Source organism: Diadema antillarum, unplaced genomic scaffold (assembly GCF_040938485.1).
Source record: "Diadema antillarum isolate AM-2024a unplaced genomic scaffold, OU_Dant_1.0 scf00000141, whole genome shotgun sequence".
NCBI lineage: Eukaryota > Metazoa > Echinodermata > Echinoidea > Diadematoida > Diadematidae > Diadema > Diadema antillarum.
Window position 1 is genome coordinate 2,923,303 of NW_027271030.1, and position 27,878 is coordinate 2,951,180.

General features: G+C 38.1%; 1 protein-coding gene across 1 annotated transcript; it reads left to right on the forward strand.

The window, feature by feature from the left end:
- The first annotated feature begins 3,550 nt into the window (after positions 1 to 3,550).
- Positions 3,551 to 12,531, forward strand: LOC139721287 (17-beta-hydroxysteroid dehydrogenase type 6-like). Its single transcript, XM_071632609.1, has 5 exons — positions 3,551 to 3,657; positions 4,838 to 5,064; positions 9,893 to 10,151; positions 10,813 to 10,982; positions 12,329 to 12,531. Exons 1-5 carry the CDS (start codon positions 3,551 to 3,553, stop codon positions 12,529 to 12,531), a joined length of 966 nt encoding a protein of 321 aa, XP_071488710.1.
- Positions 12,532 to 27,878: the final 15,347 nt, after the last annotated feature.

Genomic DNA, 27,878 nt, shown 5'->3' on the forward strand with positions numbered 1-27,878 from the left:
TGTTTATGTTGTTTTTTTTTCTTTTGCTTGTCAGCCGACTTTTGAAATTCAGACTTTGAAAAAACGAAGAATTTTTGTTGTTGTTTCTCTTATCTTTTGATTTTCTTTCTTCTTGACTGACAGGTGATTTTGACCCCCCCCCCCCTCCCCCTTTAAAAGCGTAGCATAGCCCTGAATAATGCCCAAATATATTCAATAAAAATTAATGGTAATATGGATCCCCATTTCTTTGTATGTAATAACGTACCGGTATTATCTTCCTGTAAGTATTGTATTTTTCTATTTTCTTGATTTAAGTCAATAAAGCAATCATCCCAGGGGCACCGTTCTGTTTTAATGATGGTGGGTGGAGGAGGGACTTGGAGTTGGAATATAGTATGTGCGAGGGAGCGGAGCGACCGAGTGGGGGAGGGGGGGGGGATACCCCCCTCTCAGACGAGGAAGATTTTGCATTTTCAGACCTGAAATTAAGCGATCTGGTGAACACTTGGTGAAATTTTGGATTTACATGTTTGCATGTAGGTCTATACTATTTGACGTTGTCAACGTCTGGGCCATACCTTATGTCGATATTACTGTCTTTGCGAGAGAGCGAAGCGAGAGAGCGCTTGAGAAAATTATGTATTCATTATCCTACAAGACTGTTCAGCTCTGTTACCTGTCTGGAGGCGGGCGTACGAACGTCATGCAATATGCCAAAATTGATACAATCACATTTCTGCTTCCTCCATTTCCCCCCTCAAATTTCGGGGGGGGGGGGATGATTGTACAGGTCATCCTCCCCCCTCCTCCATTTCAGGGGGGATATATCCCCCCATCCCCCCCCCCCCCCCGGGATTTACCCCCATGGACACACGTTTGTCTGTCTGTTTACTGGTATTCGAGTTTAGTCATATTATACTGATGAGTTGCTCTTTGACAATCATTTTCTGTACTAAATCACACTGAGAATCCATGAGCCTGGTTTTGTGCTTGGTTTCAGTGTTTTCCTTGCTTGCATGGTTAATAGGAACACATACGAACAAACATAGAAACAAACAAGTATTAACAGATTAATGTGGTTATTAAGCGACAGGCATTCAAGGGGGTTACCGTTTTAATCTGGTAGCCGTTAAAGGTATAGTTCACTTTTGGGAGCAGTTATTTTAAACATTTTTTTAGTTATCACATTAATTGATGCGTTATAGGTCGGTTGTATCACAAAACATCCTATCTACTGGTATTTATTTGAAAACAAATTAATATTTAACTTTACAACACACAGTACGGCCGTGCAGTGACAAGGATCAAAAAGATGACCCCAACACCGCTCGCACACAACGTAAGTACAGCGACGTGCAAGCACAACTTATGCATCTCGCGTTTTGGTTCATACAACAGTACATGCCTACCGGCGGATGAGTTTGAATGTTGATCTGAATACATTACGGGAATGTGTTCTATAGGAGTCCTGTAATACATTTTATGTCACTGCAATTCTGCTGAAAGAACACAGTGGACTGGCATGTGCGACCTCTCCAACAGAAACATATTACCTTTTATGCTTCCAAGGTAACACATTCTCCATCGACTAAGCGCTTAACGGTCATTGGAAGGTAAGTGTTCATCAGTGTATTTAACAGATCATTATATTCAAAAGATCGTCAAACTGTGTACCATAAACACCAGTCCAACCGAGTGGCCCGGCTGTCAGTGTATGTATATTGGGCTCCTACAGCATACGATATTTTTTGATAAATCCTCAGATTCTGTACATTACTAGTTAGTTGCAATTTGGAGCATGAATTCATAGCTTGCATTCCATTGTAAAGTACCTCACACTACCCGGCACTGCTTCAGAACCACCCCAGAGCATCGAAATAGCTTTCTTTTTGTTCGCAGCGGTACGTACTTTGTTAGCCCTGGAGACCTGGCGGCTACCCCGCATCTGAGCTGAAGCTGAAATCACGAACAACTCCCTATTGCCACATGCGGCGACTTCACAAATAAAGCATGGCTACATTTCTATCATAAACCCAGTGACAATAAAAGATGAAATATATATTACCCAATTGACTTGGTTCTTCTCAACAATTTATCTGGAAACTAAAATTTTCCACATTTTTTTTTTGGAGTTAGCGGCCTGCCCTAGCGGAGAGTCTTGCTTTTTGAATGTGAATATCCATTAGTACGCATCTACGCATGCGTGAACAATGACGTCAACGTTACGGATGCTCAAGGATATGAATAATGCGTCATCGCACGGTGCATATAAGGTGAAATGAATATGCATCATGTAGCGAGCAATACAGCTGTCAATGCACTGCACTGCATGCATGCTGTGCGCATGAGCAAGTGATTGTGAGTTTTAGTGAGCATCTTCGGTGAGCTGAAGATATTCGCCTTATAAGACAACATTTTCTGCATCATAAACAATGAAATGCATCAAACAGTCACCGATGGGAATCATTTGGGTTTGATCGACCCATGTAAGTATTCCTAGTAGTTTTTGTTGAAAAATTAAGGAAATATAGCGCCGCAACGGCATCCGTTTGTACAACTTCAAGATCTTCATGCGAAAACGGCGCAGTTAGTACTTTGTAGGCCTTCTGTAAACCCAACTGTAAATACCTGGCTTTCATACACTTTACTCTCCGCGACATCAGCTATTCTAAAGCGCTTGACCCTTGTTCTTACTGTACGTGATGGCAATGCAAAACGTCTATGGAAGAGGGGAAGACAATATCAAAGGCGTCCGTACTGTTCAACAGAATAAGCCGAGTTTGCATTGTTTTCTTCTGTTCTGAAAGCACAAAATGGCGAAACAGCTCCTAGCGCATTCGTCAATGGTCGCCCAAATCGATGGTTTTGGCCGGGTGTTGCCTTATCATTTATACTACTAGCTCATGCCTGCATACTCATTTCTCCCTGAAAATCTGCTTGAAACGTCTTTGAAATCCAATGAGAAAAGTTGTCCCAGCTCCACATAGTGCAATTGAATGTCAGCGTGGGATAATAACCCGTGCAGCTTTACGTATCAGATGATGTCACTGCCTATATAATGAGTAGTTGCCATCACAACATTATATCTATAATAATGTTTGTAACTTCAAACGTGTAGGTATATAAATGTAGTGCAATGTTCCTACATGTATATTTCATTTTGAAGTAATGCAGCAATGAATAGTTGACATTACTGATTAGAGAAGTGGAATTCTGTGGCGTATACAAATTGTACATACCTAGATATCCATGTTACCACGTGATAGACAACGATTCTCTCTATTTTTTCGGGGGGGGGGGGGATAAATGCTCTATTTTTTCGTGAAGGAATCGACTTGCATTACCCACTGAACATACTCTTATTCAGTGGAACAATATCATTGCACAAGGGTATTATTCGTTATGCTATCAATTCGTTAGAATACAACTTAAGTAGCTATATACGCGTATATTTGGACGTATTCAATATGAATGAATAGATTCTATAATTAAATCATTACATATATTTTTTTCCCATTTTGATTTCTCTGCAGTTTACGCGCAATACGACCAAACTATGGAAGTCACTATGTGGGCTGTGATTATCGCTGCCGCCGCCACGGCCGCGACGATTTTCATCTTTCGTCTACTCGAGAGCCTGCTCCGGTCTCGTCTCGTGACGAGAATCACGGACAAGTAAGTTTGTATAATTAATTCCATGCCACATTGTGTAGCATGGTACGTTGAAAAGAAGCTCCTCCCCCCGCACACCCCCCCCCCCCTCAAAAAAGAAGAAAAGTAGTAATAAGAGTCAGTATGAATTGTCCACAGTATACAATACACAACCTCTGCTCTTTAGTCGACTCCCCGACTTTTCTTTTTCTTTTTCCCCTCAGAGCATGGGTAATGTAAAACACAATACACAATTAGTTGGAAACTGTGTATGCTTGTAATTCGCTAATACCTCTAATTTTCATCGCGCAATCAACTATTGTGCATTCAAGATCATTTGTGATTTTCGTATATCATGTTATATTTTGTGAAAAAAAAAGAGAAAAGAGAATTGAAGTAAACTAAACTGAACTGAATTGAAATTTGTTGCGCTGCGAGTGCTTCTGGTGTACAATGTAGGAATGTCGCTTGCGAGTTATATCTCCAAATAACTGATTAAACTTTAAAACTGAAACTTACCACTCCGGGATACTTCATCAGGCCAACTGATCTTTGGTGGCAATTGGTTGTTGATCCGTGACAGGGTCGGGAATTTCGTAGGTTATAGAGAGAACATGCACAGACATAAAATTGTCGAGGTTTCATCACAATCCTGCCTAAAATGAGAACTTTATGTTCACAGACTTGAGTCTTTGAGTTACTCTTGAATGCGTTTTGATTAACCGTTTGCTTATGGAAACTGGTTGGCCGTCCGTGGTTAAAGGCATTATTTACGATTTGCAGATGAAACAAAACCCATCTTTAGTGCTTAGTGAGGGATAGAAACAATCAATTAAAAATTTTTAATCAGTATAACAATTATAAGTATTGTTGAATATACAAAATGTGAACAGAAGTTGTAATAGATATATCTTTAGAATAGACCGTCTACAGTTATGGGTTATTGAGAAAAACAGTCATATCTCGTTATATTAGAGGCTTTATTGCAAATAGGATGTTATGTGATACAACTGACCTACGTAATTATATGCATCAAGTGTGATAACTCGAACATTGTTTTAATCACTGCTCCTAACGGTAAACAATACATTTAATACCATGAGGACTGTCATATTTTGAAAGAAGCGGGTTGAGTGACAGTATGGCGCTGATTTTCCTCTTATTTTTGCCTTCGTATATTCCATGCAAATTTTGCCCATCACAGGTACGTCCTCGTTACCGGCTGCGACAGCGGGTTCGGCAATCTTGTGACCAGGCAGCTCGACAGCCGCGGCGTCCACGTCTTCGCCGCCTGCCTGACATCGAAAGGTCAGAAGGAGCTCGAGGAGAAGACGTCGGAGAGGGTGATCACCCTTCGCCTCGACGTCACCGATCACGAGAGTGTCGAGGCCGCCTTGCGATTCGTAAAGGAGAAGCTTCCTAAAGGCAAAGGTGGGCATCCGGCAAGACAGGACTCGTAATCTATTCAACCGAGGGGGAAAAAGGGACACCAGACACGCACACACACACACACACACGCACACACACACACACACACACACACACAAGCACACACACAACAAAGAAAGACAAAGAATTCCATGTCAAAGGGATCGTATAGTTTTGGTTGAGACCTAATTTCAGGTTTCTAACCTTTTTTGGTGAGGTAATGAGAAACATCTTATGAAATTTAAAAGAGCATGTAATTCCATGAGGAATTCAGCGTTTCTTTGATGCAATTTTTTTTTTTTGAAATGGCTGAGATATCCAAAACAGAGCGATTTTAGTAAAGTGTGGGACCCACACTTTACTACGATCGCTTTGTATTACTTTGTTTTTGGATGTTTCAGTCATTCCACACCCGATTTTCATCAAATAAACTTTTAATTCCTCTCAAAATGGTATGATCTGTACTAATTTCCTAAATGTTTTCTTGGTATCTCGCCAAAAGTTAAAAGCCCAATTCTCATCTCCACCAAAAGTTAAAAGCCCAATTCTCATCTCCACCAACACTGTACCATCCCTTTAACCTCATTAGAATTAACTAGGATTATGAGGAGCAGTAGGAGGAAGAAGAGAAGAGTGAGGAGGAGCAGAGAAGCAGAAGGTGGAAAAAGAATCTAAAAAAATGATTCAATATAGGTAGTACTAAATACTGTAAGACAGAAAGATGATAGAAGATAAATGACAGGAAGAAAATTATTCTTTATGAGATGGGATAAGGGCCAATTAAGAGAAGACTTTAAAAGGATTGAACATGAATAATGGTAGAGCGATGAAATATAAAACTGATCTTTATCATTAGATGTATTCAGAGGTCTTTTCCAGTTCTTGATACGGAGAGGCCCCACCTATTATCATACTCACTTTGATTTTGTTACAAGCTCCATATCTATAGTTCTACTAATTACATTGTACTTACACATTATTGTGATTACTCAGTTTTCTCAAGAGAGATTAATTGCCGAGAGAAAAGGGATGGGGAAAGAGCGTTGACGAGCAAAAATTATTATTGTTATCATTGTTGTTATTATTATTATCATTATTGTTATTATTATTACCTTTATTATTATTATCATCACTATTATTATTATTATTACCATTATTATTATCATCATCATTATTATCATTATTATTGTTATCTCTATCTTCACAAGATATCTCTTGGAGATTAATATCACGTCAAGTTCCATCCTGGAACCTTAGACTTCCAGTACTTTTCTCAGGATTCGTGCCGTCCCCAGCAATGCTGCTTTTTGGAGCGTTTGCACTCGATCTGGCACACCAACGTTGTCTAAGTGCCGTCGCAGCTGCTTTGGCGTTGTTCCGAGTGCTCCAACGACAATAGGGATCACCTTCGTTCTCATATTCCACAGGCGGCGAAGCTCTCTGGCAAGGTCTTGGTACTTCTCTATCTTTTCCTTCTCCTTCTCGGCTACTCTGCTGTCTCCCGGTACCGCGACATCGACGATTGTGCACATCTGTCGAGCCCTTTCTACGACGATGATATCCGGACGCCTGTGCTGGATGACATTGTCAGTTTGAACATCGAAATCCCACAGGATTTTAGCTTGATCATTTTCAGAAACTTTCTGTGGTTCGTCCATATACCATTTGCTCTCACATGGTATTTCATGTTTTCTGCATAGCTCCCAGTGAACGACTTGTGCCAGTTTGTCATGTCGTCTTTTGTACTCCTTTTGCGCCAATTTACTACAGCCACATACGATATGTTGCACTGTCTCGTCTCTTTCTCGGCATATCCTGCATGCGGCATCCACATCTCTCTTCTGTATCTTGGCTTTCAGAGCATTTGTTGACAGTGCTTGCTCTTGGGCAGCGATGATCAGTCCTTCTGTCTCCTTCTTCAGTTCTCGTTTCTTCAGCCATAACCATGTGTCATTACTGCTGATGTTCTCCGTCTCTCCGCAAAACTGCCCGTGTAGCTGCTTTTCTCTCCACTTTGCGGATCTTTCTGTTCGTTTCTGGCTTTTGAAAGTAAGTGGATCAATGACGTTTACATTATTTCCACTTTCAACCAGAACGGCTCGAAGGAGTTTTTCTTCACTGCTGTTTATGTAATGGTTGAGACTGATTTGCTCCATTTCGACGCAATCTGATGCACTCACGAGCCCCCGGCCTCCTTCTTTCCTTGGCAGGTACAACCTGTCGACATCAGCACTCATTTGGTGGGTTTTGTAGATCGAGAGCATCTTTCTTGTCTTCCGATCCATAGCAGCCAGTTCCGCCTTCGTCCATTCGACCACTCCTCCTGTGTATCTCAAAACTGCTACCGCCCAGGTGTTTAGAGCTGTGATCACGTGTCCGCCATTTAAGTGTGATTTTAGTACACTTTTTACACGTGAGAAGTACTCCTTCGTCACAGACACTTTGATAGCATTGTTCGAGACATCATCAGATTCCAACACTCCGAGGTATTTGTAATTCTCTCCTTCCTCCAAACTCTGTAGTATTCTGGATGAGCGTTCGTTTTATCACAATCAATGAAAATTACCTTTACTTGATAAGACTTTCGCCTGCTGGCTCTGCAGGCTTCTTCAGATCGAGCGTTGTGAGAAGGACTTCCCACGAGCCGACGTAGCTGGCGCACGCCGATCTGAGAGAATGGGATCGTATATTGAGGAAAGTGAATATTGTCCGAGGTCTCAGTTGAAGGCATGGTGGCCTTCTTCCAGCATCAACTGGAAGAAGTGTTCCATCCTAGCCAGAGACTCTGGAAAAACCTCACGCTGGATAAGGGAAGCAATTCACATTCGGAAACAACAAGGGAGAACCTTCAACCGAGACCTCGGACAATATTCACTTTCCTCAATATACGATCCCATTCTCTCAGATCGGCGTGCGCCAGCTACGTCGGCTCGTGGGAAGTCCTTCTCACAACGCTCGATCTGAAGAAGCCTGCAGAGCCAGCAGGCGAAAGTCTTATCAAGTAAAGGTAATTTTCATTGATTGTGAGAAAACGAACGCTCATCCAGTTGATTTTCCAATCAGATGAACCTTTTCAGCGAGTCTGTAGTATTCTTCCATCAGGGAGTGGTATTCCTGCACTCTTCACTCGTCTCCCTCTCTTCATAACCAGGGTAGCGCACTTGTTGATGCCGAAGTCCATGCCGATGTCTTTGCTGACCAGACGAACCGTTTGAACCAGCTTGTCGCACTGCTTCTCGTCTTTACAAAAGAGCTTAAGGTCATCCATGAACAGCAGATGATTGAGAGAGCCATGATTTCCTCCGAGGTCATAACCGGCCGATACATTTCGCAGAACGCTTGTAAGTGGGATGAGTGATATGGCGAAGAGGAGAGGTGACAGTGAGTCCCCTTGGAATATTCCTCGTTGTATTCTCACCTGACCAAGATCTTTGCCATTCGATGTGAGGGTTGTGCACCATGCCTTCATAGAATTTGTCAGTAAAGCTCGGATGTTATCTGCAAGTCCGAACATTTGCAAGCATTCATCAATCCACGAATGAGGCACCATATCATAAGCCTTCTTATAATCGATCCAGGCTACACACAGGTTGGTCCTCCTTCTCTTGGAATTTCTCATCACCATTTTGTCAATTAGTAGTTGGTCTTTAGTTCCTCTGCACCCTCGCCTCCCACCTTTTTGTTCGACAGGGAATAAGTCCTTCCCTTCAATGAAGCAATACATCTCATTCGCTATGATGCCAGTCATTAACTTCCATATCATGTTTAAACAAGTTATGGGTCTTTAATTTGAGGCAACATTACCTTTGGATTTGTCCTTCATGATGAGGACCGTCCTGCCTGTGTTCATCCAGTGGGGAACTTCCCCGCTTACTCTAGAGCAAGCTGTAGTTGCTTTGGTATTCTCTCATGGACTGCCGTGAAATGTTTGATCCAAAATCCATGCACTGCGTCTGGTCCTGATGCTTTCCAGTTCGGCATTTTGCTCAGTTGTTTCTTCACTTTTTGTGTATCAATGAAGATGTTTTCTTGTTTCTCGACATGTTTGAGCTGTCTCTTGACATCTTTTAGCCATTGTGCATCCTTGTTGCGTTCAACTGGATTACCCCAAATCTTACCCCAGAATTGTTGACATTCGACTGGGTCTGGATGTTCCTCCTGGTGATTTCTAGTGCCACACAATTCCTCATATAATCTCTTCTGGTTCGTCTTGAAGAGTTTGTTCTGTCTGAATTGCGTTACACGTTGCTGGTATCGTTTTACCTTTGCAGCCTTCGCCGTCACACGCTGCTTGAGCTCTTCAATGACGACAGTCCTCCCTTTTCCTTTTACGTTGTACCTTTTCTCAATTTGAGATAGTCCTCTGATTTTCTTACAGTGCCTCTTTTCGCTCTCAGTCAGTTTACTTATAGCAGCCCTCATCTCCGTTATTTGTCCCTCCAGCCGTCTTTTCCTGAAACAAAACCAAACAAAACAAATCAAAATCCACAGCGTACCTCAGTGTGTCGGAAAAGGCCTGTATGGCGTACTTTGATTCGGTGTACCCGCCGGCGCCCAAAGCCACTCGAGAGAGGGCGCTAGCTATGTTGACAACTCGGCCTCGAACTTTTGTGTTCTTTCTTTTGTCTTTTCATTATTATTATTATTATTATTATCATTATTATTACCATTACTATTATTATCATTATTATTATTATTATTATTATCATTATTATTATTATCAGTAGCAGTAGTAGTAGTAGTATTAATATCATTATTATCATTATCATTGTCATCATCAGAATCATTACAACAACGAAAGAAAGGGACTCAAACCACTTTCTTTCCGCAGGTCTATGGGGACTTGTGAACAATGCCGGCATCGCTCACACCCCTGGCCTCATCGGATGGTGCTCAAAGGAAGACTACGAGCGCACCCTCGGGGTCAATCTCACCGGTGTCATCGATGTCACCATCGCCTTCCTACCGCTGCTCAGGAAAGCTCGAGGTCGAGTTGTCAACATAGCTAGCGCCCTCTCTCGAGTGGCTTTGGGCGCCGGCGGATACAGCGAATCAAAGTACGGCATACAGGCCTTTTCCGACACACTGAGGTACGCTGTGGATTTTGATTTGTTTTGTTTGGTTTTGCTTTGCCCTGTTTTGTTTTGTTTTGTTTTAAGAAATTATGATTATTATAGCAATAACAACAAGAAAACAGATGATTGAAATTACAATGACAACAACAAAAACGCATACGAAAAAAACAACAACCGATGTTTACTTTTCTTTATTCACATGGAGGAACTAAAATAGCTATGTGTTCTCAACATCGAGCAAATCAGAAATAGATATGACTCCTGTAAGTTCACGTTTATTTCTAAAACTATACGCATTTGACCATTTTCGGTATAGTCACTGCTTGAGTGGAAGGGTGGTTCTTGAATTTACCAATGTTGGCCGGTGGTAGATGGAAGACGAGATGTGGATCTTCTTTAAATGCAAGTCTAGCGAAGGATTTCGATGGAGGAATGAAGGGAGGAACAAAGTAACAGAAATAATTGCATTGACAGTCCATAGTAATGCACACTGTTTCCCACTAGCAGAAGATGTACTAGCAGCACCAGTCTTTAAGTTTCTTTGTTCACTGGCGAACTCACGACATGACAGTTTTGTATTCATCATTCTTACGGTTTTAATGCCCTCATTTTGAAGTGCAGAAATATTTATCAGAGGTCGTCCTTACACTATGTCTTCATTTACCTTTACCCGAAGGAGAGAAAGTCAGATGCTGGACTGTGGCGTCAAAGTGAGCATTTTGGAGCCGGGTTATTTTAGGACCAATCTAACGGACGGCGATCGGTTCAAGGCAGAGATGAAGGCGACATGGGAGCGACTCCCCGCCGAGAGGAAGGCTGATTATGATTCAAACCTTTACGAAGAGAGTGAGTCAAGTTTCAAGTTTCAAGTTTATTCAAAGTTTCCACAATACAAAAATTACATAAGAACAATAGTATGTAACAAGGAATACATTTTTGGATATATGCGATTAAAACAATTTGCAGAATATTTAAATATAAATTGACAATGCATGTAGATGCATTATAGATGTAAAGTGGCGGGGTCTTAGAAAAGCAGGCTTGTATAATAAGACCCCTGAAAAGGCAAGTTAAGACATGTAATATAACAACTCACTAATATATATACAAACATATTAAAGCCATAGAATAATTCTAGAGGAATCCCTCAAGAAGCGCAGCAACCACACCCCAGAGACCAAAAAAAAATGACACCAAATTTATTGCCACCCCCCCCCCCCTCGAGTCAATTTAAAATTTATACTTATCGGCTAGTGATATATGACCACAAGAGGGAGTAAAATTCTAACCTCGTTTTTTTTTTTCCATCATATGAATGATTGTGTTTTTTGGTGTTTGTTTTTTTTTTCAAATCTCTTTTAGCCTTCACTGGTCCTCTTCATTGCGGTTCAATTTTACTTTCATCTGTTCGTTCCCTCCTTTTATCTTATATCCCTTTTCCGTCCTTCATTTCATCAGTAAAGGTGTGTTTCATTGCAACTGATTGACAAATTGTCCTACATCGACGAAGATAAGCACTGAATATTGATCGGTGTTGTAGTAGTAGTAGCCATGATTTCGACGTAAAAAAGCACTGAATTATTAGTTGTAGCCATGATTATTTACGTCGATATAGGGCAATTTGTCAATCACTTGCAATGGAAACATCTCGACGGAAGAATTTCATGAATCTGAATAATTACGCAGTACCGGCTGCATGCTGCAAAGGATTAGAAACAACACTTGCTGTCGGGCGCAAGCTCGATGGTCTAGTGGAGATGACGCCTGTCCGGAGATTAGGAGGTCGTAAGTTCGAATCCTGCTCGAGTACGTACCTCCATATTTTTTTTTTTATCATGGCTTCTACTAAAACACTGATGAATTCAGTGCTTATTTACGTCGATGTAGGGCAATTTGTCAATCAGTTGCAATGAAAACATCTCGACGGAAGAATTTCATGAATCTGGAAAAAAAGGTGTGTTTATGTGTGTGTTTGTTTGTTTGTTATGGTAAATCAAAGGCATGAACAAAATTCTATTTTGCTTTTTTATATTGTTCAAATGCGTGTCCAATGTCAGCAATAATGTTGAACATGTATCATTCTGTTGAGAAAAGAAACACATCGAAGTCTAAATTGAATTGAACTGATTTGAAAAAGAATTTGTGGATATTGTTTTGATATCGTTTCTATGTTTTTTTGTGTGTTTTTTTAGTCGGCCACGCCACAGTAAACTTTATGAGCTTTGTCACATCGCCCAATCTCACACTCGTGACCAATGCGATGATCCATGCACTGCTCTCCCGCTGGCCTAGGACCCGCTACTCATGCGGACTGGACATGAAAGTCATATTTCTCCCGCTTTCCTATGCACCGACGTGGCTTACTGACTTCATCTTCCTGCGAGCGGCTTACTGACTTCATCTTCCTGCGAGTGGGCAAGGACAACCAGCCCCGACAACCCCCCCCCCCCCCCCCCCCGTGCATCAGTGAGAAGGGCTCGGTCCCACTTACATGACTACCGGTGACCTGTTTTCCTTCGCTGTTGCTGATTTCGTTTTTGTCCTTCTTTCAAATCTTCACATTGTTAAGCGACATTGCCATAAATACTAAGAAAAAGAGGCAAATGAAATAGTCTCTATACGTCATTTGTTTCAGTGTGTAATGTGTCATACACGTAGATTCTGCATGGTAATCGAAGGAACTGCACGTCATAAATCAAAAACCTCTTCCATATTTTTTGCTTGTTTGTCTGTGTGTTGTTGCGCGAGGGGAATTATATACGTGAATTTGTTCACAAAATCAACGGTTAGCACTGGCCTGCTTGCCAGCTTTCAATACTGACTGTGTTTTTGCCATTATTACAGTTTCTGAAGGTGAGATTGAGGAATTGTTATTTGTTTGTTTGTTATGTTGTTGTTGTTTTTGTGTCGAATTTAATACCACGGATGACATTACTACCGCGACTGTGCCAAGGATTAGAGACTTTTTTTCAAGTGGTACAACCACTGATCTCTTTTCCTATAGTAGATATCAATACCAATGTCGGTGGACCGTTTTATACCGCCCTCCTGTGGCAAATGGAAGTAAGTAAAGAATATTGTACAACCGTCGAGCTATTTTGCTAAGATGACACTCAATCCAGTGAATACTTCAAATATATATACAATTTGCCTATTGGACCGAAATAGCATTTGTGTCACTAAATGCTTCCTTTTGCCAAATTAGCTTAAATTCATATATGTTTAATGAGCGTCCATGGCTTCACCAATGTCTTTTACATTGTTTTAGATGGACATAATCTATTTTAGGTAAGATGTGATTTATTTTGACTATAATTGTATAAAGAAAATACTGACTCTTTGATTTTTTGTCTCATGAGGTTTTTTACGTCAATGTCATCACCTAGAGGACTCATCACAAAATTGTCCAATAGACGTTGCATAATTTTGTCTATAATACGTCAGCCTAAGCGGAATATATTTATTTATGAAGTGAAATATATTGTGAAATAAAGGTATTTGGACAATTACCATGTTGTAAAGTGCGCTGCCCCGATTGGACTGTGATCTTTGATCTGGTATATTTTATTATGTCGTTAACCTTCTACAGCAGTATGTTGTTAACATTGACCTGTGCTGGAGAATGCACTTGATAAAGGTTGAGGCTGCATACTCTTTTTTTTTTTCATCTTTGCGCCAGATACTGCCTTCTTTACAGTGAACTAGTGCCACTATGGAAGTAAAAATCGTGTTGCTTTGTATGTGTATATTGTTACAATACACATATACCTGTATTTTGTTTCTTTGTCTTCTTTTTCATGATTTTCTTTATATTACGATCGCCAACTGAGTTCACTGTATCGCAATCTTTTTGCATATACCTTGTTAAATTTATATTTAATTTGTGTTCTGCAGAAAAATGGAATAAATTTTGAAATGGACCTAACTGAATTGAATTGAATATTACTCTTGCAGGTTTTTTTTGTTTGTTTTGTTTTGGTTTTTGTTTTTTTTTTTTTTTTTGGGGGGGGGGCATATTGCATATGTGTTAAATCGAGAAGTCGTACCTTATTTATTGTGACAAAGATGTACGGTGATGACAATTTTTTTTTTTCACATCTGCAACGTGTTGAAATGATCCAGAATTTTGAAGAAGGGTGATGGGGGTAGAAAGAAATGGAGAAATTGATAAGAAGGAGAGAGATATGCGATGAATGTGGTTCTTCCCTTATATTTTTCTGTTTTTAAATATAAGTTTTCCCATTCATTTTCAAACTTTTTTCATTCAATTTCAAAAATTTTCACTTCCATTTCGTCGCGGGATGTCGGGAATAGGTCAATCTATACTTTAAAATTCGTCTTTCGTCATTCATTTTCAAATAAAGTCCATTCAATTTAGTCATTTGACATTCATTTTCGTCATTTACAATTCAAATTCGTCAGTCTCACTCGCAGCACTCAAAACAGCAGGATCGATTTCGTATCTTATCAATCATTTTTGTTGAATTTTCATTCATATTCGTCTCATATCTTTATCCGGTGTGATTTCCCAGTCATTCATGTATTTTTTCTGTAACCGTTCACATTTTACATTCAGGAGTTCAAACACAAGTGGTGCCCCCCCCCCCATCACACACACACACACTGTACACACAGAACCACTGATACAGACACACACACAAGCAATCCGCGAACACACTGATACAAACAGACGTACCGTCTCGCATGTATACGAAAACACTGACAAACGAATTTGAACGAAAAATTCATGAAATTGTGTGAACAAAAACGAATTTGATCTTCACATTTTGCGATCTGTCAGCGGGAGGGATGAATTTGAATGACAATTCACGATTTTGAATGTTATATCTGCGAAAATGTTTGACGAAAAACGAATTACAGTGACAATTGACGAAATTGAAGTTAGGATTTGCGTTCCATGTGCTTCTCGGGACGAAATTGAATAATAAATCTTTGAAATTGAATGACAAGAGTGCGAAAATGGATGGGAAAACCTATATAATTAAACGTTATGGATTGATATTATAGAAATGTAGACCTTTACACTAAACATGGAGCAAGACCATCCCAGCCAGTCCTTTACGTGCAATTAACACCTGACTAGTCAATTCCTCTTAACACTAAAACCTGCATGCATGAATGTAGTATCAAGTTTCAAAGCCTTCTGCTCAACACTATAAACTGAGAACGAACGTGATAAATACAGGTCTGTAATGATTCAATAATATGCGTACATTAATCTTGTAATGACGTGTAGGATAAAAGAACAAAACGTGATGTCTGAGACGGAGTGATAGATAATGTCTGGGTAGGCTTTGTTGATGGGAAAATGCATCAACCAGCTTAAAAGAAAAGAGAAGTTCAAGCGTAGGAAGGGGAAATTCAATGTGTCGTAAAAGGAGACGTTTCCCATTCTGAAATGCCCGTTTTATGAAAAGATTCATAATGGACAGTCATCGAAGAGCCTTGAAAACAGCAGAGTCATGCGTAAGTATACAGTTTCAATCCAAAGTAATGAAGACAATCTCTAGAACGATCGAAATACTCGAAATACTAATGCCCGTTTTATGAAAAGATTCATAATGGACAGTCATCGAAGAGCCTTGAAAACAGCAGAGTCATACGTAAGTATATAGTTTCAATCCAAAGTAATGAAGACAATCTCTAGAACGATCGAAATACTGTATATACAAATTGTAGTGTTAAATACGATCCCGCAGCATCGAAATTGCTTGCTGTTCCGCCCAGTATGATAACCTGTTAGTTCTTACTTGACACCAGGAAGCTAAGCACCTCATTGTGTCTAGACTTTCAGCCCTGGATAAACTTGACTTGAATCCGGAGCGCGCTGTTTTTAGGATATACTCCGTGAACTACTATATCTCTTGGAGATCATGCAGGAAAAAAAAAGGCAGCAATCATGGCAATTATCGACTTTAGCCCCTGGTTATACAGCAAACATAATCATCTTTATCTTTTGGAGAGTTAGCGATGTCATGCTCTCACCATTTCCTGTTTAAGAAATGACAAAATCTCATATTTCAACTGTATTCAATATAAACCTTGTCTTAATACCACCCAAAATAAAGAAGAACAAAATATATGTTAAACTCTGATATATCTTGAGACGAGAACAGGCTTTTACTTGTATTAGCTGAAAATAACAGTTTTCCCGAATTTCATACATAACATAAATGAAAAATTGTGAGTGTATGACATCATCAACTCAATAATTTGAATATTCATAAGGACTGGTCAAGACATGTTTTTGCCCCCCCCCCCCCAAAAAAAAAAGAAAAAAAAAAGATGAAATTTCAAAATGTCATATCTTCCTTATTTCTTATCCAGAATAAAAGTATTTTAAGGTGTCCGGGATAGTCGAAACCATGCTTTGTGTTATTACCTAATTGCAGAAGTCGTACGTGACTGCCAACTTGAAATAATAATTTATGAGGCCTTGTAGTCATTGAAATTGATATACTGCTGTATCTATAACGAGATACAAGGAGCTGTTCGTTGTGTTTTAATCCATCGTGAAATACAATTCATATATACTTGTATGATGAGTCAGTAAAACTCATGTGATTTCAGGACCAACTTGAACTACATGAAAAATAAGCTATACGGCTTGATTGGCCAGGGACTCCCCCCCCCCCCCCATTTCCAAGTGTGTGTTCATTTTCCGATTGTGGTAAGAACTGTATTCACGCGATCATTTCCTTGTTTTTGAGAACCAGTCGAAGACATTAAAAAAAAAGTCTAGGAAAATGTTTCGGTTAACTTTGATAAGAGTAGAATGAAACAAACAGAAGAACATAAGTTTCATTAAAACCCATTGCCTCCTATACCGGGTGTCCCAAAAAAAGCGGAACGGTGGATTTTCAGTACCTTGCGTTCTAAAAGTGATATACTTTTTGACATCATTAGAAAGAGCATCTTCCGCAGAAGACCACGATACCAAAATCATTAAATTTGGTTCTGTACTTTTTATTCTACGCCAATTTCTGTAAATGCAGTCATTTTCAATTTTTTGCGACTTATGAGATAATAATTTGGGTGCGAAACGCGTTCCATACGGTGAATTGTGTAAGCTCGGTGATCCATGTCAACAAAAGATAACGCTTTCATATTGGGCGCGCGCACACACACACACACACACACACACACTGTTTTTTTTTTCCTGGCCCGTGCCCAATGTGAAAGCTGTATCTTTTGTTGACATGGATCACCGAGCTTACACAATGTTCACCGTATGGATCGCGTGTCGCGCTCAAATTATTATCTCATAAGTCGCAAAAATCCGGCGAAATTTGAAAATGACTGCATTTTCAGAAATTGGCGTAGAATAAAAAGTACTGAACCAAATTTAATGATTTTGGTATCATAGTCTTCTGCGGAAGATGCTCTTTCTAATGATGTCAAAAGATATATAACTTTTAGACCGCAAGGTACTTAAAATTCACCGTTCCGCTTTTTTTGGGACACCCGGTATAGTTTTCGTAATCACTCGTGTTAATCTATGTTGCTATGGGTTATCACATGGGAACACAAGGTTACCAATAAGTCTGTAATGATTGTTTTTTTTTTTTTTCAAATCAGTGATATGCGATCACTTTAGGTAATATCCTTAGTAGTATATATACGTACCCGTTGGGACCCCAAAATCCTGCCGATCCTGCAGGATCGGAAGGATTATGAAATATGAATATGGATATGCGATATTCATATAAAACATGAATATGAATATGCAATATTCATATTCATGTTTTTGAATATCTATGAAAATGAAATAAGAATTCTAGATTTATATTATTGGAAATGATTATTTGAATTTGTTTCCGTTATGATGTCACTGATTTTCAGGGAAATTCCCTCCATTTTCTTTTTCCTTATCGTGTGTAAGTAATCATTCAAAAGATTATACATATTACAATATGAATTATGATTTTTTTTTTCTTCAAAGTTTGAATTTTTTTTTTAACCCAAACAGGTATGTTCAAGATTTTGCAAACACATATCGCTTGAAATATAATAAATAATAATATTATAAAAATATTTATGAAAACAGAAAGACGAAAATATGAATATTAAAGATCTAATACCTGTCTATCCATAATATTAACGATCTGTGAGGCTGTATACAGGCTCAGAATGTATAGGGGGTAATCAGGAAATTAGGTCATTAACACGCATGATGTAACTTCCGTGTTTTTTACTGGCGGTAGATTTGAACATGGCTTAGCTGTGGTGATGGTGAATTATGAAGGCAGATGAATTCTACAATCTACAACTTAAATGTGTGTTAAGTGTTTATATTTTGCTGGTACATGTTCAGTTTTGTTTAAATGTGTTTATTTCTATTATGTAGAAATGAGAGTATAGCTATAATTTTAGGAGACGTGAAAAAAAAAAACTATATATCCCACAAAGATTAATTTCCCTTGAAACATAGACAATTTATGAATACTAAAGTACTAAGTCGCTATTCACCAGTATAATTGTCCGTGGAATAATGACAACTATAGGCGAAAATGGAATATTGTAAAGTTTATGAGAGAGAACGATGAAAATTTGTATATGAATTAAGACATAATTGACGCAGAACTATGAGTTCTGCAAGTTCAGAATGCATAGTGATATGTGTTTTAGTGAGGCAGAACACTCCGCATTAACAAATATGAAGTCACTTGCACTTCCTCGTTCTCTGGTGACAGTGGATTTGAACCTTATAGATGATTCTATAGGCCCTACGTATTTACGCGTAATCTTTCATAACATGTAATTACCAATTCACCCGTGTATTCATGTTGGAACTGTATTTATGTGCGCGTGTTTGGTATTGTGTGTGTGTGTGTGTGTGTGTGTGTGTGTGTGTGTCCGTGTCCACACCCCTTATAATTACGATAGTTAACTGATATATGTTACGCCGTATGACGCTTTAAACTTGGAAAGTGTTGTAGTAACGACAAAGTTGACTAATGGATTGTGCGAAATGATGCAGCTTGCTGTTTCAATAATAAATACAAATCTTCTTGTTTTCCATGAAATTCGAACAAATAACGAAGGACTTTTGATATATTAGTGAACTGTTCAAAGACACCAAAATATCGATATTAAGTATAATGATCATCAAAAAGATCAGTGATTATGCAGTTTATATTATTTGGCGTATATAATTATGTTCTCTCTCTGCAGCGCATATTTCTTGATTGGGAAAATTTTGAATATTGGGTAATATCATCAGAATTATCCTCTCTTTATTTTAACGTTTGAAACTGATGTAATGAGCAACAACGTTTACATGTTAGACGTTTCCCATATTTACACAGAAACTTTGCGATTGATGTAAACTGTGTTTGTGTGTGCTATATTATATGGCGGGTTTTAATTTTCAAAACAACGTGTGAGGTATATTGAAAAAAAATCAGTATGTTAATTATATACGAGTATACAACTATTTATTTGATTCGAAAAAATGGAATTAGAGAAGATTCATGTTTATACTCCATGAAAAAAGAAATGTATTATAATATTGTTCAATTCGCAATAAAAGGTGCAAACTCCACAATGATCACACAAACATAACATGCCATAAACATCCAACAGAGCATAAACAGATACAGGAATTATAATCACAAGAAAAGACCAACAGTTTCTTTTCATTTGAAGTATTTATTTTATTTTGCTACTTTGTATACATAAGATTTCTCTACGCAATACCATTCCAAGATTTCCACAACATAAAACTAAAGACTGCTGATAATACTTGAGAATATACAACAATAAAAAAACTAATTTGAATTGTAGTCTGAAGCTCAAGTCATACAGTATAAAACTTTAAATTGGACAAATAAAACAGTATCAAATCATGTTAACAATGTAAATGTAACACATAACTAAAATATTCTAACATTACCTGAAAAAAATAAACTTACAGAAAATAACAATGCAATGTGCCTCCTATAGAGGGACTGAATAAAAAAAAAATGAAAAGTTGCACAGTACGAACGATCTGGTCAAAACAAATTTTACATATAAATCGAGATGTTGGTGTAATCTAGAACCACTTCATGAGAAATGTTGATACGCTGAATCTGGCATTTCGTTATCAAACTAACTGACATATAAATCAGAAGAAAATGACTTATTCGCTTAGTCATTGACGTCTTTCCTTGTAAAAATTTTAAAGCAAAATATAACAAACCAAACAATTTCTTTGATACTGAAGCATTGTTTAGAATTTAAATCACGCATGCTCACAATTTAAAACACAATAATCTGTATGTTGCTGTTTATTATTTGTATATCAAAATATATGCAGACTTTAACAACCTAAAACAATAAAAACAAGTATTGTCCATGTAGGAAAAAATTATTTGTGTTTCCCTTTTATCAGTAAAATAAAACTCTTATATGTGTCTTACTTGAAATATCAATAATATAACAGTTTTTTTTGTTCTTTTTTTGTACAAAGTTTATTCTGTGTTGTTTTTTTTTTCTGTTACTCAGTTTTGCAGACACAAAATAACATCGTAGGGGCAAATGCATTAAGACAATAACACTCACATTAATTTGTTATTGTAGTGAAATTTTAAAAATGAAATTTACAGGTACAGATCAGGACCAATCGTATTAAGTCAACAGCATTTACATTTCTTGAAGCAAAAGTTGTTGAAATTAGTTTGAAGTTCCCATTCATCATGCAAAAAGTTTGAATTCGTAGATAAAAGTACACAATATTTGTACATATACAAGTAGTAAACTAAATTCACAATTCTAGAAATGGCAGACCATTACTTTAACAAGAGATAAAGATAATTAGTAAAGCAAGTATCATTCGTACGGAGTGTTATCGCTTTTTGTCTTATGAAATAAAACCAACATTCATCAATATTTTGTATATTTTGTTACGTTTAATAGTTACACTCGTGCAAATCATTAGATAACTGAAACGAATACTTGCGATATAACATTTGTTATTAAAATCAAACTATTTTTTATAACCTATTTAAAACTTGACATTTACACATTCAACTCAGTTATATTTGAAAATTTTAGTCAAAATAAACTGCAAATACAGCAAACAAAATCATCTTCACATTAAATAATTTTACATAAAACTTATGAATCATAAAACTTTATAACAACTTTTGAAAACCTAAAACGTCACACCGTAGGACTATTCTCTTGGCAATTTAAAAATAATTTCATGAGTCAAATACGTTTAACATCTTTGATCGTTACTTTATACTTAATAATTGAAATATTTCATAGCAGATACTCTAACACTAAACAGTATAAGTCAATAGAAAAAAAATGCAAAGTAGTATTCATAAAGATGTTCATTTATGAATTTTACGAATCAAAAAATGCTTATTTGATTTTGATTTGACTTCGTTATTTATAGTTTTTCATAGCATTTGTTTGCTTTACTCGGCATAATCTTATTTCATTTCTTCCTCGTGTTAATTACGTAAACTAAGATGAAATTTACCTTTGTTATATTCGGCATTTTGATATAAAGTTACATTATATGTGTCAAAAATTTACCTAGAAAATGCAGCACTCATCAGTACCATCTTACAATTTTATTAGAGTCTACAAAATCTTATTGATTATTGATTACATAAATATCACATGAATATTGCTGATAAGATACAGTTTCCTTGGTTAATCACGGACAATGTCGTATAAGACAATGCACTTTATTCAAAAAAAAAAAAACATGTTCCAAAATAGAATCTAAAGACAAAAAAATTATGTGAAAATACAGCGAAGAAAATGTTAATTGATATTTGTCGTCATGACGTGAGTGACATTGCTATTTGCACTAACCACAACAAAATGTGATATCACTGTACCTTGGGTACAAATGTACCTATACATGGCCAAAACTGGGGTAAGTTGTTTATCTTTAGATATCTAAATACGTGGTTGAGACATTATCATCAAGTACTTTTCGTTTGGGGTAAAAATATGTAAAGGCATTTCTTGCCTGTGAGTAAGTAGAGACACCATTGCCAACTACACGAAAGCCAGTATTCACACCACCAGCAGCCACTCTAGATCGCAGAACCTTCAGATACACATCTTTCGTTATGTCATTCTGTTTCTTACTGATACCTTTACAACTGAACTTGTCTTTCCCACCGAAGCAATAATACGTTTTACTACAAAGTGCCACGATACCATCACCCTCCCACTCAACTTTGAAGAGTCCCGGAGTGCGCTTATCGTATTTGGCATTTTCTGCTGTATCATTGCGGGGAAACCAGTTACATTTGTCCATCTCATACTCTTTTCTCAGGTGTGGTTTAATGAGATCATCAATGGAATTAGCAGAAATGGCCATGTATGCGGAATCTGTATCCATCTCACATAGTTGAAAATCGGATGGGTCAATATATTTCACAAGGAAATCGTAATAAAATTCGAGCATACGCAGTTTTGCCAACTGGTACACTGCATGCCCGATTTGTACCGGAAGATCCATTCTTATCTTCTGTTTAGCCATCTCCACCTCGTAACAGTTTTCTGATATTGGGTTCAAATCTCTGTAGAGGATATTGTTGATGTGTTTTTCAGCTTTACGTTCATCGCAAATTTTGACATTCCGATGTTTTAGTTTGTTTGTGATTGTCTTGCCGTAAGACGAGTTACCAATCAGCTTCATGGTATCGGCGATAATGCTCTTGGATGGGTCTACATCTCCTGCGCGCCGTGCATTTGACACATTCTCACCAAAACTCTTGAAACAAGGCTTTGCTTCATACTCCACAAACTGAGAGATTTTGGTAACTACTAGGCCATGCTGCAGATACCATATGAGCAGGGGAGTAAACAGCAAGATATTCTCACCAAACATACTACCGATGAGACTACGACGAGGAGTCTTCATGATTCCATGCTCCTCTGCGTATGACTTCATCACATCTCCAATATCATCCCTACTGATACTAATATTTTTGAAAATGGGGCACATCTCCGAAAAGTACTGTTTGAGATGGTCGGGGACATGGATATCGCATTGGACAAAACCAAACAATGTTCCAGCCGAAATGGCAGATAAAAGTTGAGGTTGTGTCATGCCATTACGGAACTTTGGGGGTGGAAATTTTTTGGAAAGAAATGCGCTTAATTCGGAATCATATTTGCGCAAATTCTTGTATTCACACTCCCAGATAGAAATGTATTCATAACCAAGACTTTCTATGTATTGCTGTTTCTTCCGGGTTTTCTTCATTAAATCTTCCATTGATGTCCCTAACGTTTTGTTGTGTGATTGGCCCTTTGTGAGGTGGCAAGGGTGCCCGTGAAAATAACAACCATGAAATTCAAAAACTTGATTGGTTGTTGAACAGAACCCATCTACCGGAAGCTGGAGTGGTCCTAGCTTTTTCTCGGTATGATTCCCAGCGTGACGAATGGGTATACCTCTACAATATCCCTCGTAATCTAACCATTCCTGTGCTATGGGGTGTCTGTTTTCTGGCCTAAAATCATTCTCTAATCTCCTCCTAATATAGTGACCAGTGGGCATATGCTGCATAATGGAATACAGATATAAAGCATTCGCATCGAAGCCGATTATTTTCTGACAAGGTTTCCCACCGCGAATTTTGGTCACGTGCTTCTCATGGTAACGATGAAATATGATAGATGGTCCCCCTACTAGGTTGTCACGAAAAGTGTAGTACAAGTCTTTGTCTTTATCCGAAATTAAACTGAAATGGGCATCTGGATTACATTTCATGAGGTATTTCATTGTAAGACCGGGTACTGATATGCCGTCTTTGAATAGATCAATAGTCAGACCCTTGTAGAACTCTCGCATTTTCTCAATTGCCTCGATAAATGGTGTAACGTCTAGGTTATTATACCATACCAGATAATCTCTAAGACAAGTCATCTTATTTTCTTCCCATACACGCTTGCAATAGTGGTACTGTTCATCCGAAAAGCGGGTGCCCTTAAGATTGTCTTTAAAAGCCTCGATAGTGGGTAGTTCAGTTAGGTTTAATTTATCGAGTGAATCAACCCAACCGTGGGGAAAGTATCCTTTACTTTCTTCGCAATCGTATGCTTTGAGGAATGCTGCGTATGAAAAGCCGGGAGCGAGAAAATTTGTTATGTCAAGAAACTGGAGGTTGTTAGTTTTAAGGGCCATATGGTTATGATTCCTCTTGATGACATAACTGACAGGGTCCTTTTGCAAGAGGGAAGGATAGAGATATTGTTTGATTGCATTTATATCGTACCTCCCCGAATTAAATCCTACTACGGGGAGTTCCGACAGATAGTTCAGAAATTTATCCATCAATTTAGTAAGATGTTTAGGTTCCTTACATTTTTGGTCCCCTGATTCACTGAGGCGCTTTGTAACTTCGGCCAATTTCTTTTGCAACAAATCAATGACATCAGAGTATGTGGATCTCAGTAAAGAGAAGGAGCGTTGGCTAACCTCTAACAAGTATGTGACCATACCATCGATCAGTTTTTGCGGATCTCCATCTGACACGAGGCAAAATGGAGTGGTATAATCAGGGACGTTAGAATTGACACTAACACTCATAGGAATGTGTCTGGAAGTGTACTGTAATTTACCGGCCGCAACATCTGGGCAACTTTCTATTTTTTCCAAGTATGATTCCATATCAAATGTAGCGAAATATGGAAAATACTTGCGTTCTTCATCCACCTCAATACCTTCATCTGCTAGGTCTTCCCAGATACTTGGCGAATTATGAAAAGTTGCCCTCCCTTTATTTGGAAAGATGTACGCGGTTCCCGATGCATCACAAATGGTCTCGTGGCGATGTAGTGACTTTCGCGTTTTCCAAAGCTTGTGACATTTTCTGCACTGGAAACTTTGGCAGTAGCGTTCAATATCAGTAATGTAGCTAAAATGATTGCCGTAGAGATTTACGTACATAGTATCATCATACTTTCCTAAACTACGTCGTACAAGCTTAGCTACAATTTGACCTTCATTTGACACTTCCTCGTCAGACTCACCTTCAACATACTCATCATCGATAGATATGCCACTAAAATTCTCTTTTTCATCGGATGTGTTAGCAGTTTCCAATTCATATACAGATATGTTGATTTCAAACTGATCTTCAACCTCCCCCAATTCACCCAGTCTCACCCCTTCAAATTCTTTAATGGATACATCTGGTCTGTATTTCCAAAGCAATGCCTTAGTAGCTGATTCTAGCTTTTTACGATTACAACCCATATTTAATGCAATACACCTGAATAAGCATAGATTATCATCGTAGAAGCATCCAGTTTTCAGATTTTTACACAATGATATAACTGCGTTATTGTCTTTGATGTATGATGGGAGATCGTTACCTTTGCCTATTGGGTGATCTACCAGCCGAGATATGTAAAATGTGATATTGGTGACATGCTGAACCACCCACTTGGAATTGGGGCGAAGGGAACGAGCATATTCTAGTGTGTCTTCATGCAAGAGAGCATCAACGAATGCCTGGAAAGATACCTGATCCCTAACCAAAAACGGCTCATTGAACAATTTGGTGTTTCTACTGGCATAATAATATCTACATTCATTTGTTTCATTGTTTAATAGAACGAAACCAAAAGATGTGTTAACCTTAAATGTACAACACTGTTGATTAAATACTGACTCAGCCTTTTGCTTAAGTGTTTCGTTGTTAAGACTTGGTATATGGAAGTTGTACCACCGGTAGATTCTAGCTTGCGTTGACTGCCGATCCCGAATCTCATTCCAGTGTTGTTTGTACATCTGCCCCAGACAGCCTTCTGGATCCACGTGAGGAGGAAGATCCACCGCTGTAATATTGTGTTGAGAATTTCTCTCTAAAAAGACGCAAATAGAGGAATGTATGAGAGATTTTATGCAATTTGAATACATTGCAATTTGAATACAGATTCCCAAATTAAGTGTGCATGCACTTTGACCTTTGCTAAATACTATTTGTGATTTTGTATACGAAACAGATTAATGCTGATTCTGACTAATATTGTTAAATACTCTACAGCAGAATCCCTGTTCTTCAGCTTCATTCAATAATGTACAGTTTGCTTTAATAGCGAACTTACCTTTGTGTTTAGCCTAATCGTGTAGTAGGTGGAGAATAACCTCCATACTGTATTCAATCGTGAATAAATCATATAGATCGTATAGTATGAATTTATTGTAGTTTATGATACTTAATTTTGAATTTGTTTACAGCTACTGCATGGGTTTTGACACCAAGTCGACGAATGGAATGGTTACAGTTGTAAAAAAAAAGTTACAGATATATAATACTGGAGTATTTAATCTAAATTCAATTAAACTTGTTATTTGAAAGGTAAATCCAAACATTTTATGACAATTCGCAATCGTGTTATTTCATAATACAAAAGAGGTTAACATGTTATTGCATGTTTGTACTTACTCGTGGATATATGAGGTGTTTCACTCTGTGACTTTCGTTTTCGTGAAGTTGTTGAAGGGATTTGTCTATGACTGTCCAAGTGTTTCAAGTATTTCTTTCTCTGGTCAAAGACTCGGCCGCAAGTATGGCACACAAAAGTTTGAATGCAAGTATGGCAGCTTGATTTGTGCTTTTGAAGGTCTCCTTGTGACAAAAACAATGCGTTGCATTCGTTACACTGGAAACGTTGATCATCACTGTCCTCTGTGAGTACTGATGGCTGGTCTTGAGCGCTCTTGGCAGCACTGTGAAATTTCTTCCTGTGTTGCTTAAGATTGTCGAACCTCTTGAAAGTTGTACCACATGTATCACACACGTATAGGATTTGCTGACCATGAGACATACGTTTATGACGCATCATATTTGATTTAGAGGAAAATTTCCCCGCACAAATTTCGCATGTAAACTTGTCATCATCATTATCAGGATCCATGGCTAAGTTGTAAGCAAAAAAAAAAGAAAAAAGGTGTGATTCCTTCAATCCTGCTACTTAATATATTTCGTTGTAGTGGTCAATTGGCATGTTACCTCGACAGGAACATAACTTAAAGTGGGACTGAGAGACACCACCACCTGCTTTTATTCAAACATACCGCCAAGTCCATGACCAAGGATATGATGTCATACATCTAACTAGACATGTCCTGACCTGCATGGGTGTTGTTCATTGGAGCGTGATACAAACACATCTCACCCAAGGCACTAAGGATGTGTCATAATTATTATGTAACCCAAGCTGAAGTTTAAGAGCATTGAGTTACATGCAAAACACTATTTGTACTAATAGTTGTATAATATCGAAGAATGTAAAATGTCTATTACCAGACTGCAACAACAGTCAGGCATCAATAAGCGACTGCAACTGAGAATATCCCACATACATTGCTTTTATCAACACATTTTGTAAGTTTTGTAATAATAGAATGATCTAATTGTCTTTAGTGAGTAGGACTAATAAGAAAAAAAAAAAACATTTGAAAAAAAAAACAGCTGTGTAGACCAGAACACACTCTTAAACAGAAGGCTATTACCAATCAAACATGAGAAAGTAAAAGTTCAAACTCAGTAGTTGGCTACTGATTACTAATTTACTCTATTCATTGTTAAAAATATTATTACTTGTTATTCATCAGTGTGTTTATCACAAACACACAGTTAAACCTCGAAGGTTCATACGGCGTAAGCTATTTTAGTTAACTATCGTAATTATAAGGGGTGTGGACACCCAATGCACACATGAGACACACACACACACACACACACACAC

Bases quoted from the DNA above. Each gene is read 5' to 3' on its own strand.
- LOC139721287 (XM_071632609.1), top strand. From the start codon at position 3,551: ATGTGGGCTGTGATTATCGCTGCCGCCGCCACGGCCGCGACGATTTTC. The intron at 5,065-9,892 runs GTGGGCATCCGG...TTCTTTCCGCAG, and splicing joins GAAGCTTCCTAAAGGCAAAG to GTCTATGGGGACTTGTGAAC. The intron at 10,152-10,812 runs GTACGCTGTGGA...CTTTACCCGAAG, and splicing joins GCCTTTTCCGACACACTGAG to GAGAGAAAGTCAGATGCTGG.